The sequence below is a fragment of the Anabrus simplex genome, chromosome 6 (assembly GCF_040414725.1).
Source record: "Anabrus simplex isolate iqAnaSimp1 chromosome 6, ASM4041472v1, whole genome shotgun sequence".
In the NCBI taxonomy this organism is placed as follows: Eukaryota; Metazoa; Arthropoda; class Insecta; order Orthoptera; family Tettigoniidae; genus Anabrus; species Anabrus simplex.
In genome coordinates this window covers 334,991,468-335,005,087 of record NC_090270.1, presented here as the reverse complement: position 1 = coordinate 335,005,087, position 13,620 = coordinate 334,991,468, and the positions used below count along the sequence as shown (strand labels likewise).

At 42.4% G+C, this 13,620-nt stretch overlaps 1 protein-coding gene across 5 annotated transcripts in view; it reads left to right on the top strand.

The window, feature by feature from the left end:
* The window catches only part of LOC136875792 (putative inorganic phosphate cotransporter), a 280,776-nt gene extending 267,762 nt beyond the window's left edge, over positions 1-13,014 (top strand). For all 5 annotated transcript variants that reach the window (XM_067149394.2, XM_067149393.2, XM_068228135.1 and 2 more), the window contains 2 exons: positions 864-949; positions 12,562-13,014. In XM_067149394.2, the coding sequence (XP_067005495.1) occupies positions 864-949; positions 12,562-12,726 (251 nt within the window). In that variant the 3' untranslated portion in view covers positions 12,727-13,014. The remainder of the gene's footprint in view (positions 1-863; positions 950-12,561) is intronic.
* Positions 13,015-13,620: the final 606 nt, after the last annotated feature.

The window sequence follows — 13,620 nt, the reverse complement described above, 5'->3', positions numbered from 1 at the left end:
CTTCGTAACATTTCTTCAGCAGCCCTGCTGACTTCATTTTTCATGACTATCCACTCTTCCTCTATTGTGTTTCCTTCAGACGTTTCATTTAGTCCTTTTGCAACATGTTTCTTGAAACAATCCCTCACACACTTTTCTTTCAAATTGTCTAGATCCCATCCTTTTGCATTCTTTCCTTTCTTCAATTTCTTCAGCTTCAGATGGCATTTCATGACCAACAAGTTGTGGTCAGAGTCCACGTAAGCTCCTGGGAAAGTTTTGCAATCCAACACCTGGTTTCTGAATCTCTGCCTAATCATAATGCAATCTATTTGATACCTTCCAGTGTCTCCAGGTCTCGTCCCCGTATAAAGCCGTCGTTTGTGGTGCTTGAACCAAGTATTGGCAAGGACTAAATAACAATCAGTGCAGAATTTAAGCCGCCGACTTCCTCTTTCATTCCTTGTTCCAATCCGAATTCTCCTACTGTATTACCTTTTCTTTCTTTATATCAAAACAGATTTATGTACGTCCTCTCAGTACTCCAAATGGTAACGGGCAACAACCAGGTCGTCACAGTGACTACATAAACGGTACGACAGCGTTCTTAGTGAGTAGCGCTGGCATGAACCACACTCTCCAGATGTTTCACCCTTGTTCAAGACAGAAGCGTAATTTTTTGCATATCCTGCTTTCGACGCATTATCGTTGTATGTTGTCGGCTCCATAGAAATTCTCATCAACAACTCCACGGCTCTCCCTGGTTAGTTGTTAAGTTACATTTTAGAAGATCGATACGGAGTAGATTAAGAGTAGCAATGTTTGATCATTGGAACTAGTTCCTGTGCTCATGATATCTAATATGAATGGTTGTTTGTTCACAGGCTCTCTCTACGGTATCATGAACGGGATTGGTGTCACCAGCGGCTTCATCGCACCAATGATATCCGGCCGTATATTAGAGAAGAACGTAAGTTTTGCACATTGGAGTCGCATTATTATGACTGACTTACTGTAGGCGATACAGTTGTGTGCGAGGTCTTCGGCCTCCTTGATCACAGATTTCTAGTCAATTCGACGTTCTCCACGTCTGCGCCATCTCACACGAGGCCAAGCTCTCATTCTTCTAAAATCAGAATATATAACGGCAGTTGAAAAAGAAACTATTCGCAGGCTATAAAATGAAAACCTGTCCCGTTATTTCAATAGTATTGCTCAGCGATCTTGAGGCACATATCCCACTGCGATGCAAGGCGCTGAATGGCAGTCTCTTAAAATTCCTGGAGCTGCGTTTTGATCCAGTTCCCAACGTATTGCTTGATGTTGATGTCCGAGGTAAATCGTTTGCTTCTCAGAGCCTTTTTTAAGCTCACCTTGAATGTTTTGGGTCGCGGCGACCCTGCATGCATCCGCTGGAGACTTTGTCGTTTTGACTTGGTCTGAAGTGATGACACCATGTCTCTTCTCCAGCGACCACTCGTGACAGGAACTTGGCATAACGCAGCAGATGCTGAGGACAGAGGTCCATTCGACACGCTTCCTGTGCTGGTTGAATAATGTGAGGCACCCATTGGGCGCACTTTTAGTGACATTTCAATATGTCCTTAGTGATGGCGTGAACACTGTGGCAATGGCTGCTGCCGTAACTCATCCGTCTTACGGGCATCCACCTATTGGACAATGGCATTTATCGCTTGTGCCACGCCTTGACACCTGCAACGGACATGCAAAATTCTCCGTACATTTGTGCCATTTTTCGATGAATTGTTATTCTCCTCATTCCTTCCGCTGTTAGAAAATGCTCTACACCCCCTTTTCTATTATTTTGAATCCTCCTTTCACTGTTTTCAGCACGACTGGGTGCGGTGAACTATCAATGGGTGCGCGTGCCCGCTCTGTCGTCACGTAGTGTGCACCCACGTCCCTCCAGCGGTGGTTTCAGGACCTCAGCGCTCCTATAGATACCTTACCGTCTTTCACAGGCAATTGTATTTCGATAATTTGAACGGTTTTTCATTGTATAGCCCAGACTCGTTTCTTTTTGAATGGCCCTCATACTACTAGAGTGTTCTTTGGATACCTTTCTTCCTCCATCCCGCGCACATTGCCTGACATTCACGAGCATACCACGCTGGGGCTCTTTATACAACTATATAACTTCTTCGTGAGTTCTAATCCTCCCTGTCTCTTCACTGGGCCAAATATTTACGTTTTTTTCGCCAGACATTCATTTTCTCCTCCACAGCCTATAGTCAGCACCCGAGCCTCACTGGCGAACATAGAAATGATTTGATCGGTAAATTCTCACTTATCAGTAGAGAGTACAATGTTCTGTGTGCTCTCTGACACCCTTAAAATGATTTGCTATGTCTGCCTCCAATTTTTTCTGATGTTACAATTGTTGTTATAAGTTATACGCGGCTCTCTACTACTTCAAAGGTGTTCCTTTCATCTTGGAGACCCTCTCAGTTTCTATATACATCCACTTACCATGTACTTGGAATTTGGGCAGGACATAATCGATGAAGTACATCGCTTGTTGTGAGCTGACATGTTGGCTACATAAGGGGTCTGATAGGCACTCTGCACACTTATCATCCCCCTGTGTGTGGGGACGATTTAATAACATCTACGGTATCGCCTGCCTGTTATAAGAGGCGACTAAATGGGGTCCCAGGGACTCTTAATTTGGAGCGGGTTTGGTGACCACGAGGCCCTTACCTGAGTCGTGGGGTTTTTCCACTTGTATCAGGCTCCTAATTTTCTGCTATCCTACCCGACCTCCCTTGAACAACTCTTGTTCTTTTCTGACCCCGACGGTAATAAGGTTTGCAAATCCTGGAGAATCTTTCATTTTCACTCTCTTACGTAGCCCATACTTCATTTTTCGAAGTGTCTGGCCCCTTCCATTTCTCCCCTATAATTAATGTGTTAAGAGGGTTGCCCAAGTTGTATCCCGGCCAACAGGTGAGACGCCGAGCGGTGAGTGGAATCACAACAGTACTAAAAACGAAAGGGATATAAGATGGTAATTTATAGGCGTTAGGTAAGTTGGTTGTTAAGAGTTGAAACTCATATGATTTCCTATATATGTGCGTACAATTGAAGTCGGTCACATAATGTGACGTACTGGAACTAGCCTTCCTCAGAACGGCTACTCCAAGTAAATGCAAGTGGACTCTAAAACATTAGAGTGCCACTGGAATGCTAAGCGATGTTAAAAACAGAGTATCGTGGAGTCTCACAGAGATTCCTCAGTTTTAAGTTGCAAACTACGATAAAACCCAGAAGAACTAGGGCTTAAGTCGAGAATCAAAGTATGAATGGTGAATACCAAGTGTTCGCACCACCGTTCAACCTGATCTACTAAGAAATATTCTAAGTAGCGAGACCGCTTGGAGAATTGATCACAATTCCCTAACGTGAGCGGAAGGCAAGTTTTCCAAAGCGAAGACTAATGCAATAAGACGCTTGTTCCTTCAATTACATACGTATTTAAAGGGACTAGCAATATGATATGAGGGTCTCCCCCCTCTCAGATAAAGCCTTACTGGCCTACTATTGGTGCTACCACCTCCCCCATGTATTTCAAATCCCACGCTATGCACGTGGCAATATTTATTAACATGAACTTGAATTCTCGCCCTTAAACCTATGCTCATAAAATAACTCCCCTATTTCTAATACTTGTCATCATAAACATGACTCTGCGTCCCGTTTCACTTAATTGGGTCGCCCATTAGTTTTAAGTATGGTATCCTTCAAACTACTCCCTTTTCTTGCCATCTCCAGACGACAGGACGTGACTATTTAGATTTGTCCGTATCGACTTCCTCGTGCGACCTCTTGACCTCACACAACTCTGTTTTTAACTGTCATTCTATATCACCCCCAACACATGGCTGCTCAGACAGCACGGCCAATGGATTGAGTTACCAAAATAATCACTATGTATTACTTATGAACTGCTACTTGATGAAGGTTCGTGTCCTTGGATATGACAAAGTCCGACTCGTTGGCTGAATGGTCAGCGTACTTCCCTTCGGTTCAGAGGGTGGCGGGTTTTTATTTCCGGCCGGGTGGGGGATTTGAATCGCTTCTGATTATTTCTCCTGGCTCGGGGACTAGCAGTTTGTGTTTGTCCCAACCCTTTCCTCTTCATATTTAGAGAACACACCACACTATCAACCACCACAGACACGCGTAATAGTGATTACATCCCTCCTTATAGGGTTGACGTCAGGAAGGTCATCCGGCCGTAAAACATGGCCAGACCACGTGTACGACGCAGTTGGCATTCGCGACTCCATAGGTGTTGGAAAACGCGGTAGAAAGGTTGCCCAGTTGTACTGTCTCTTAAAACAATACAGTCACGAGCGAGGCATCGGGAGTGCGGACGTGTGAGTGAGCTGAGTTGCGCAATATGGGAATAACGCTACAGCAATACAGCCTAAGAATTGGAAGATTGCATGGTGCAAGGCGGTGTTGGAAGGAAGGTGGAGCTGAGAGAGGAAGAGAAATTAGTGGTTGTAAAGGACTGTTGGAGATTATGTTGTGTGCGACGGTTATTGCTGGTGGTAGGAGGAATAGAAAAGAACCCGGGTCCAAACCAGGGACCGTCCGGTTCGGAGGAGCTTGAAGAGATCAAGAGAGTGGTGAAGGAAGTGAGCAAAGGAGAAGAAATAAAGGAAATGATGGAGGAACACCAGGCAACCTAAATGAAGGAGATGAAGGACTTAAAAAATTTTTATAAAAGAAGAAATTGGAGGGGTAAATGACAAGTTAGCGGAGACAGAAGATGAGGTAGGGAGCCTGAAAAAGAAGGTGGTGGCACTGGAAGAGGAATTGGCAGCAATGAAGAGAGAAGTGAGGTTAGCGAGGAACGAATCAGCAAGAAAAAATGTGTTTGTGTATGGTGTACCTGAGGAAGGAACAGAATCAAAAGTGGAGTTAGTATTGAAAGTGGTGGACATAGTATCGAATAAAATGAAGATAAACTTCTCTGAAGTTGATATAGATGATATATATATATAGAGTAGGAAGGAACAAGGGACATAGGCCGGTGAAGTTAAGATTAATTTCAACCCTGATGGCCGTTATAATTCTGAGGAATGCTGGAAATTTGAAAGGATCGAACATTTATTTGAAGGCTGAGATAGAGAAAGAATACAGGATGCGGTTGGATGTCTATAAGCGGCATATGTGGCGTGCTAGAGCTCAGTGATTGATTGATTGATTGATTGAATAGAGGGATTGCCAGCCAAGATAGTGGGGAGGTGTCTGGTAACTTCAGGCAGAAATTCGACGGATCGTGGACACAGGAGGAACTGCTGAGAATGGGAAAATGTGAGGAGGAAATGAGTTGCAGAAATCGAGAGAAGGGCGACATCAGTACGGAGAAGGAAGAGAGAAGACGGGACTGCGGTGTCAGCGGTCAGGTGGCGGAGACAGCAGAGTCCTTGGTGAGTCAGAACAACCCAAGAAGGAGTGAATCAGCAAGAAGGACACTAGACCGAAGTGAAATGGATAAAGGTAGTGAAGAAGTGACGGGAAGGGAAAGGAGTCAGGGTAGTGACTCAACCTCCCCGAATAAGAGAAATGCAGAAAGAAACCTGGAGATAAATCAGGCGTTGATTAAGGCGAGATCGTTAAGTTTAAAAGATCTATGGGGTGAAAAAAGGCTCCGGCACGGAAAAGGGGAAGGATGGGGAGGAGAAGAAAGGGAGGGAAGGGGAGAGGGATGTGGTGGAGACAAAAGGAAGAATTACGAGAAGTAAGGGGGGAAGTGGTGAAACGCAGAAGTATAGGGAGGGTCGGCGAGGAAATAAATAACTAGAGATGGTGATAGGGGTGCTGAATATTGAGGGTTTGATGGGGAAGTTAGGGAATAGGGAAATTGTGGATTTAGTGAAAGATTTTGAGATAATTTCTCTAGTAGAGACGTGGTTAGGGAAGGGGGTTGAAATTACATGGGACGGTTATAGAGTAGTTGACGTGTTAAGGAAAAAATAGGGAAGACGGGCCGAAACCCAGGGGGCATAGTAGTTTTAATAAGGAATGAGGTAGCTGAATGGGTTGAGACGTTACAGACTAGGGTAGAAAGGGTAGTGTGGTTGAGAGTAAAAATGGGGAAGGGGGCAGCGGAAGCAATTTGTCTGGCACTGCTTTATAACCATCCGAGCGATTCAGTTTATGCAAATAAACATTTTTTGACGAACTGATTGAAGAAATAAACACAATTAAAGAGATGTATGTAGAAGATGGGATGATTTTATTGGGAGATTGGAATGCGAGAGTGAGCAATAGGGTACCGGTGTACGGGAAAGAAGTAAAAGTAGACGGGGAACTGCAAATAAAAAGTACGGATAATGGTGTAAATAGTTATGGAGAAAGGTTATTAGAGTTATGTGCTATAAAACATTTATTTATTTTAAATGGCTGGATGAAGGGGGATGGTGTTGGAGGTTTGACGTATATTGCAACAAATGGAGGGAGTGTAGTGGATATAGGAATACGCTCAGAGATAGCTTTAAGGAGAATAATGAGTTTTGAAGTGTTAGAATGCGGGTTAACGGAACATATGCCTATCAAAATAAAATTGAGAACTTTGGTTGCTGATGAGAAGGGAAAGATGGGGGAAAGTAGGGAGAGATATAGAAATGGAGGATGGAAGTATGTATGGGATGATAATACTAAAGAGAAATTGAGACGGCATTTGAAAGAGGAGGGAGATATATTAAGGGTAGGAATAGAAAGGGCGGCAGAAGGGAACGATATGGATAATGTGCTAAAATTATTAGAACACCCTGCATGGAGGGTGAGGAAGAAAGCGAGGAAAAGGGTAGAGGGAAAAAAGAATAAAGTGAATGGATGGTTTGATGAAGAGAGCAGGAGAAAACGTGAGGTTGTAATGAGAGCTCTAGCGGAGTTTAGGAATGAGGGTGTGCAAGAAAAAAGGAAGGAATATTGTAAATTGAGAGGGAATATAAGGAGGTATTGAATGAGAAGTAAAGAGGATGGAAGGAGGCGGAAGCTGAAAAAATAAATAGATATTGTAGAGAGAAAAAAAATGAGAGGATATGGGAGTCAATAAACAAGCGCGGAAGAAATAAACCGGTGGGGAAGGGGGATAAAATAGGAGAAGACGAGACGAGGAAGGGAATTGGAAGTAGTCATTACAATATTAGATTGGGAGATAACAAGGCAGGAGGTAATTGGAGTATTAAAAAATGCTAGACCCAAGGTTGCAGGAGGTGTGAACGGTATTTCCAATAGTGTATGGAAGGAGGTTGGGGAAAATGAACCGATGTTGAGGGGGATTGTGAAATTCTTTAATATGCTGCTAGAAACGGGGAATTTTCTAGAGAATGGAGGAAGGGGGGTATTATTCCCTATTTATAAAACTAAACGAGCTAGGAGTGATCCTAACAACTATGGAGGAATTACACTCCTAGACTCGTTGTCGAAGGTGTACACAGGGGTTTTGGCGAATAGGATAACAAATTGGGCGGAACAATACGGTAGGGTATCTGAGTTCCAAATTGGATTTATGAATACATTCGATAATGTTTGGATTCTGGACACTTTGATTACAAAGTATGTGAGGATAGCAGGGCGTAAATTATATGTAGCAGCGATCGATTTAGAAAAAGCCTTCGATACGGTCAGTAGGGAGGCGCTATTTTTGAGATTAAGGGAGGTTGGAATGTCGAAGAAAATGAGGGTGGCAATAGAAACAATTTATGAAGAAGTGTTTGTGATGATTAAATTGCAAGATGGAAGGATAAGTGAGTGTTTTGAATCGAAAAGCGGGATGAGACAGGGGTGTATGCTATCCCCGATATTATTTATATTATTTATAAATAATATTTTAGAGGGCCATGGTGGAGAGGCATGGCAATGCCCTTGGATAGGGAAAATGGAGCTTCCGGGGTTGCTATTCGCGAATGACCTATTGATTTTGGCTTTGACGGCAAGCGGACTGCAAAAAGGGTTGGACAAGGTAGTTGAGTATACTAGGAGTGGTCTCTCAGAGTAAACGTAAGAAAGACTCAGATAATGGTGTGTAGGAAAAGGGGTGGGAGAAAGAATAAGGAAGTCTGGAGGCTAGATCAGGAAGAAATTAGACCAGGGGCAAAAAATTGAGTATCTAGGTGTAATAATTAGTAAGAATGCTTCTTGAAAAATCAGTGTAAGAGGGCAAAATTTAAAGGAAGAGGATCGCTTGTGGCAGTGGGGTATTAGAAAAGAAATTTCCAGATGTTAAATACAAAATTCAGAAAACGGTGTTTAAATCACTCGTAATGGGCAAAATGCTATTTGGGGTCGAAGTATGGGGAATGGAGGAGGGCAAGTGTGAACTAAACCAGGTGGTGGCGAAATTTAGTAAGATCATGATGGACCTCCCGAACTGTACAGCCAATGCCGGTGCCAGATTAGTCTGTAAATAATCGATAGAGGTTGAAATAGCTAAGAGAGTGTTCAAGTATTAGATAAGATTGGAGGAAGGGAAGGGTGGGGCATTAGTACAAGAAACGTTTAGTTTTCAGAAAGGTATGACGAATGAAGGTTACTGGGTAAATAAGTGCAAAAAATGGTTACAAAAGATTGGATTGGGGGTATATAGAGAGGTTTGGTGGGGGAGGGGGGTAGGAATAAATTGATATGGGAAAGAATAAAGGGAAGACTACTAGATATTGAAAGACAGAGCTTAATAGGGGAATGTAGGGAGAGAGTCTCTTTATCAGTGTTAAATAAATTGGTGGAAGTAATAAACCCGAAAACGGAGTTTGAGGGTAGAAGGGGTAAGAGAGGTTTGTGTTGGTGGGTATTGGGTGTTCCGAGGAATAGGGGATGAGTAGGTAGGGAGAATAGTGATAGATGTGTGTTATTTGGAGAGAAATGGGAGGACCTGTATATTTCTAATCAATGCCGAGCTTTGGAGGAGATAAGGATCAAACTACTAAGTAAGAAGGAGCTGGATATGGTAGGAGAAAGCTATAAGATGACATCTTGGTTATGTAGAGAGTGGGAGAAAGGAACGAAAATAGCGAAATTCATAAATGTGGCCAGAGCTAGATTTATAAAGAAATTGAGGGAGTAACAGGGGTTGTGTAGATAATGGGGTTCTTGCCGACGGAGGAAGGGGGAAGGCACTCTGCTCAGAGGAATGGATATCTGCCCTGAGCAGATGCGGGAAGGGTATCATGGTAACCATGATATCAGAAGAGGGGGCTGTAGTGTTAGGGGAAAGGGGGAGAACACCTTGCCCTATGGAAAGGTGATCCGCCTGGGGCAAGTTGTTGGGAAGTAGATAGAGAAGTAGTAGGATGGGTGGAGGTGACAGATTAATGACTTGAGGAATATGAGAGTAGATGCGTTTATGAGAAGAGTTGGTAAGAAGGGAAAGCCTGAGAAAATTAGGTAAGAGTTAAGAAAAGGGGAGGTTGAGTAGGCTTGAGGGTAGTGTAAATTTAAGAATCTGGTTTATATTTTAAGTTTATCGCGGATAGTTGAAATGAAGCTTAGGTGCAAAAAAAGGAAAAAAATAGTGAGATGATAACCACAGCGACAAATATTTATATATAGTTGAATTATGAGACAATTTTGAACGTGATCGTGATGCAAAATTTACCGATACTACAGAAATACATGTTTTGATAGAATGCTAAAATTCCCTAAAATGCTCACAGAAACTCTAAGACAGTTTTGTAACCTGATATTGTTTTTATTTATTTACCATGCAAATATGTTCTAACGTAGGTGTTTGGGTATATAAATAAATAAATTTAAAAGCTGTAATTATTTATTTATATATCCATGGTAGATTTCCCTTAGTGAGGGGTGAAATCAATTTTTTCTTCAAGGGTTTTTATTTCCTCTTGTCAGCGAAAGAAAAACCCACGTATGGTCTTCAAATTTGGCTTAGAATATTTATATATACTACTATTTATGATATTATTACCAAAGAAACCTAATAAATGCACGTACGAGTCATTCAGATTGAATTTCATTTTGGGCTACGAGTAACGCTGCGTGTATTCCTAGCGCGAGTGTCGGAGAGTTAAGTAAGCTACAGCCCAACATTTTCCTGGTGTTATAATTGGAAACCACGGAAAACCATCTTCAGGGCTGCCAACAGTGCGGTTCTAATCCACCATCTGGCGAATGCAAGCTCACAGCTGCGTGCCCCTAACCGTACGGCCAACTCGCTCAGTACCTACGTGTTAATATAAGGAAAGATTTTCATTCGAGTAAATATAGGTTACAGGTTTCTTTATATGGTTGTGGTGGTATTTAGTGGTTGTAGTAAGGATGAAAAAGGAGAGGGCGTATAAGTCTCTGGTAAGACCGCATGGCTACAGTATATGAGATCCTCATCAGGAATTCTTCTTACAGGAACTGGAAAAGACTCAAGACGCTTTGATCTGGCTGGCTTGCAGCAAATGAATAATGCTACGAGAATGTTACAAACTTCTGGCTTGGGAACAAGCAGACGAGCTACTCCGCTAACTGGTATGTTCCCAGCTGCCAGTAGAGAGATAACCTGGAATGACGTTGGTCGACGTATAAACTTGAACTGAGTATTGTTAAAATCTTTCTTTCTTAATCCGTTTACCCTCCAGCGTTGGTTTTTCCCTCGGTCTCAACGAGAGATCCGCATTCTACTGCCTCAAGGGCAGTATCCTGGAGCGTGAGGTATTCGGTCGGGGATACAACTGGGAAGGAGAACCAGTACTTTACACAGACGGCCTCACCCGCTATGCTCAACAGAGGCATTGTGGGGGGATGGGAAGTTTGAAAGCGATAGGCAAGGAGGCCGTGGCCTTAGGCTAGGTATCATCCCAGCATTTGCTTGGAAGAGAAGTGGGAAACAACCGAAAATCACTTCGAGAATGGCTCTTCTCACTTGACCTCCCGAGGCAGAGTGGACCCCGTTCCAGTAATCGTACCACTTTTAAAATTTCGTGGCAGAGCCGCAAATCGAACTCGGGCCTCGTGGGGTGGCAGCTAATCCACTAACCATTACACGACAAAGGCAGACGAACATAATAATTTGGAGATAACATTTGGATTCAAGAGAACAAATATTCATTTATAGGAAGAGGCACGAGGGATTGGAATATTTAATCTAGGGAGATGTTTGAAAACTCTCCAACTTCTTCCGAATCATTTAAAAAAAGAGTAATTAACTGATAGGAAAACTACCACCTGAGTGACAGCCCGAAATAAAGTTCAGTGGTATCGATTCACTGATTGATTGATTGTTTTGTTTGTTTGTCCAATCCTTGTCCCGTTTCTCTACAGGATCGGCTATTAGCTGAATCTGTCGTGGTGGGTATTTATGATCGGTTGCCCTTCCTGACGTCAATATCATCAGGGGAGTTAGTGAGATGAAATGAATGACGTGATATATGATAGCAGAAAGTGAGAGGGTGAAACCCGGTGCCGGCACATAGCCTACTCCTGTCGAATAGAACCAAGGCGTCTGCTCAATGCTCAACGTCCCCATCCGACGGACGTCATATACCCTCACTCCATACGAGCACTGCGGTGAGCTTTGGAATTTAAACCAGCCTCTTTTTTTTCAATTTGTTTTTCGTCACACCGACACAGATAGGTCTTACGGTGTCGATGGAATGGGAAATTCTAGGAGTTTAAAGGAAGCGATCGTGGCTTTGAAGAAGGTACAGCTAAGCATTTCTAGGTTTGAAAATGGGAAACAATGAAAAACCATTTTCAGGGCTGCCGACAGTGGGGTTCGAACTCACTGTCTGCCGGATGCAAGCTCAGAGCTGCGCGCCTCAGCCGCACGGCTAACTCGTCCAGTAATCCAGGTTTTTGGGACGCAATCTAGTGATTAGAAATTGTATAGCACCACCTCCGCTACCCGGCCGGCCAACATTCTAATGGTGAAACATTTTGTCCAACAGGAAACGAACTGCAATAACGTCGATGACAGACCACTTAGGCCTCAACACATTAACAATCATGGCCACCCGGCGGGATATTTGATTGATTGAGTTGATTGATTGATTGATTGATTGATTAATGCATTGATTTGATTTGATTTGACTTGATTTGATTTGATTTGATTTGATTTGATTTGATTTGATTTGATTTGATTTGATTTGATTTGATTTGATTTGATTTGATTTGATTTGATTTGATTTGATTTGATTTGATTTGATTTGATTTGATTTGATTTGATTTGATTTGATTTGATTTGATTTGATTTGATTTGATTTGATTTGATTTGATTTGATTTGATTTGATTTGATTTGATTTGATTTGATTTGATTTGATTTGATTTGATTTGATTTGATTTGATTTGATTTGATTTGATTTGATTTGATTTGATTTGATTTGATTTGATTTGATTTGATTTGATTTGATTGTAACAATCTTCCTTCTCTTAATTGGTCCACATGACGTTGTTTCATCTTCAGATTTCTGAACCTAGTCTATATTTTTAAGAATGTTAACTAATAGAATAAGGATTCAGTAAATTTACAATCTCATTTCTTCAACTAACTTAAAAAATACAAATAAAAAAAAGTCACGTCACTTTTGCTGTTGCAGAATGGTCTCTACGAATGGAGGATCCTGTTCATCATCGGAGCTCTATTCTACATCATTACAGGAGTTATATTTATTATTTTCGGTTCTGGAAACATTCAGTCATGGAATACACCCAAGGCAACGGCGGAAGACTCGCAGCCGGAGGAACAAGGCGCAGAAGACTAGAACGCCTAGACACAACCAACGTCCTGACGAGGAATTTAATATTGTTCTTTTCATATGAGTACCTGCTTTATCATAATAAAATAACAGAAAAGTGACATTTTAGTCGAAACCTCTCTTTTATACCTTTAACAATACGAGGGTCATCCAGAAATTAATTTTCCCTATATTTAAGAAAAAGACAACTTAGTTACATAAAAACTGTATTGGCTCACGATACAGCAATGTTAGAGCTATTTTAAGAACATAATCACCACCAGAATTGAGTCACTTGTAATATCGTCGGATCATCTTTTGTATGCCAGTGTCGTAGAAGTGGATCCAGCGTGTGACATCCCTCTTCAGCTCTTCGTCCATGTGAACATGCTAACATAAGGACAGGGATTTCTTGAGGTGCAAGAAAAGATGAAAATCTCTGGGAGTAAGATCAGGGCTGTACGGTGGATGGTCAAACACCTCCCAGCCGAGCTCCAGAAGAACAGTTGTTGAGCGCCGGGCATTGCCATGGATCAACACAACACCTGCAGTCTTGTTTTGAATCGCCCATCGCAATTTCCGTAGAAACTTTATCACACAGCGAACCTCGCAGGCGGCGGAAGAGAGAATACGAGGCACTGCAGCTGCGCTACTGACACTAGGCGGGACTTGTCCGGCCGGTATATGATTGCTAGGTCAAAGATCTGTAGCGCATGCTCATATTTACTGGCTATATACGTTTACAAGAAATAAATAGGGAAATTTAATTTCTGGATGGCCTACGTAATTTCACGTGGCTTGTGATGGGCTGATGCTGTCCTCGTAAGCGACACCCCCCAAGGAGGGGGGCGGTACCTGCCATGTATCGGAAACTTGGCGTTGTTACGGATGAGGTGGTAGTGGTTATTGTTTTAAGAGGAA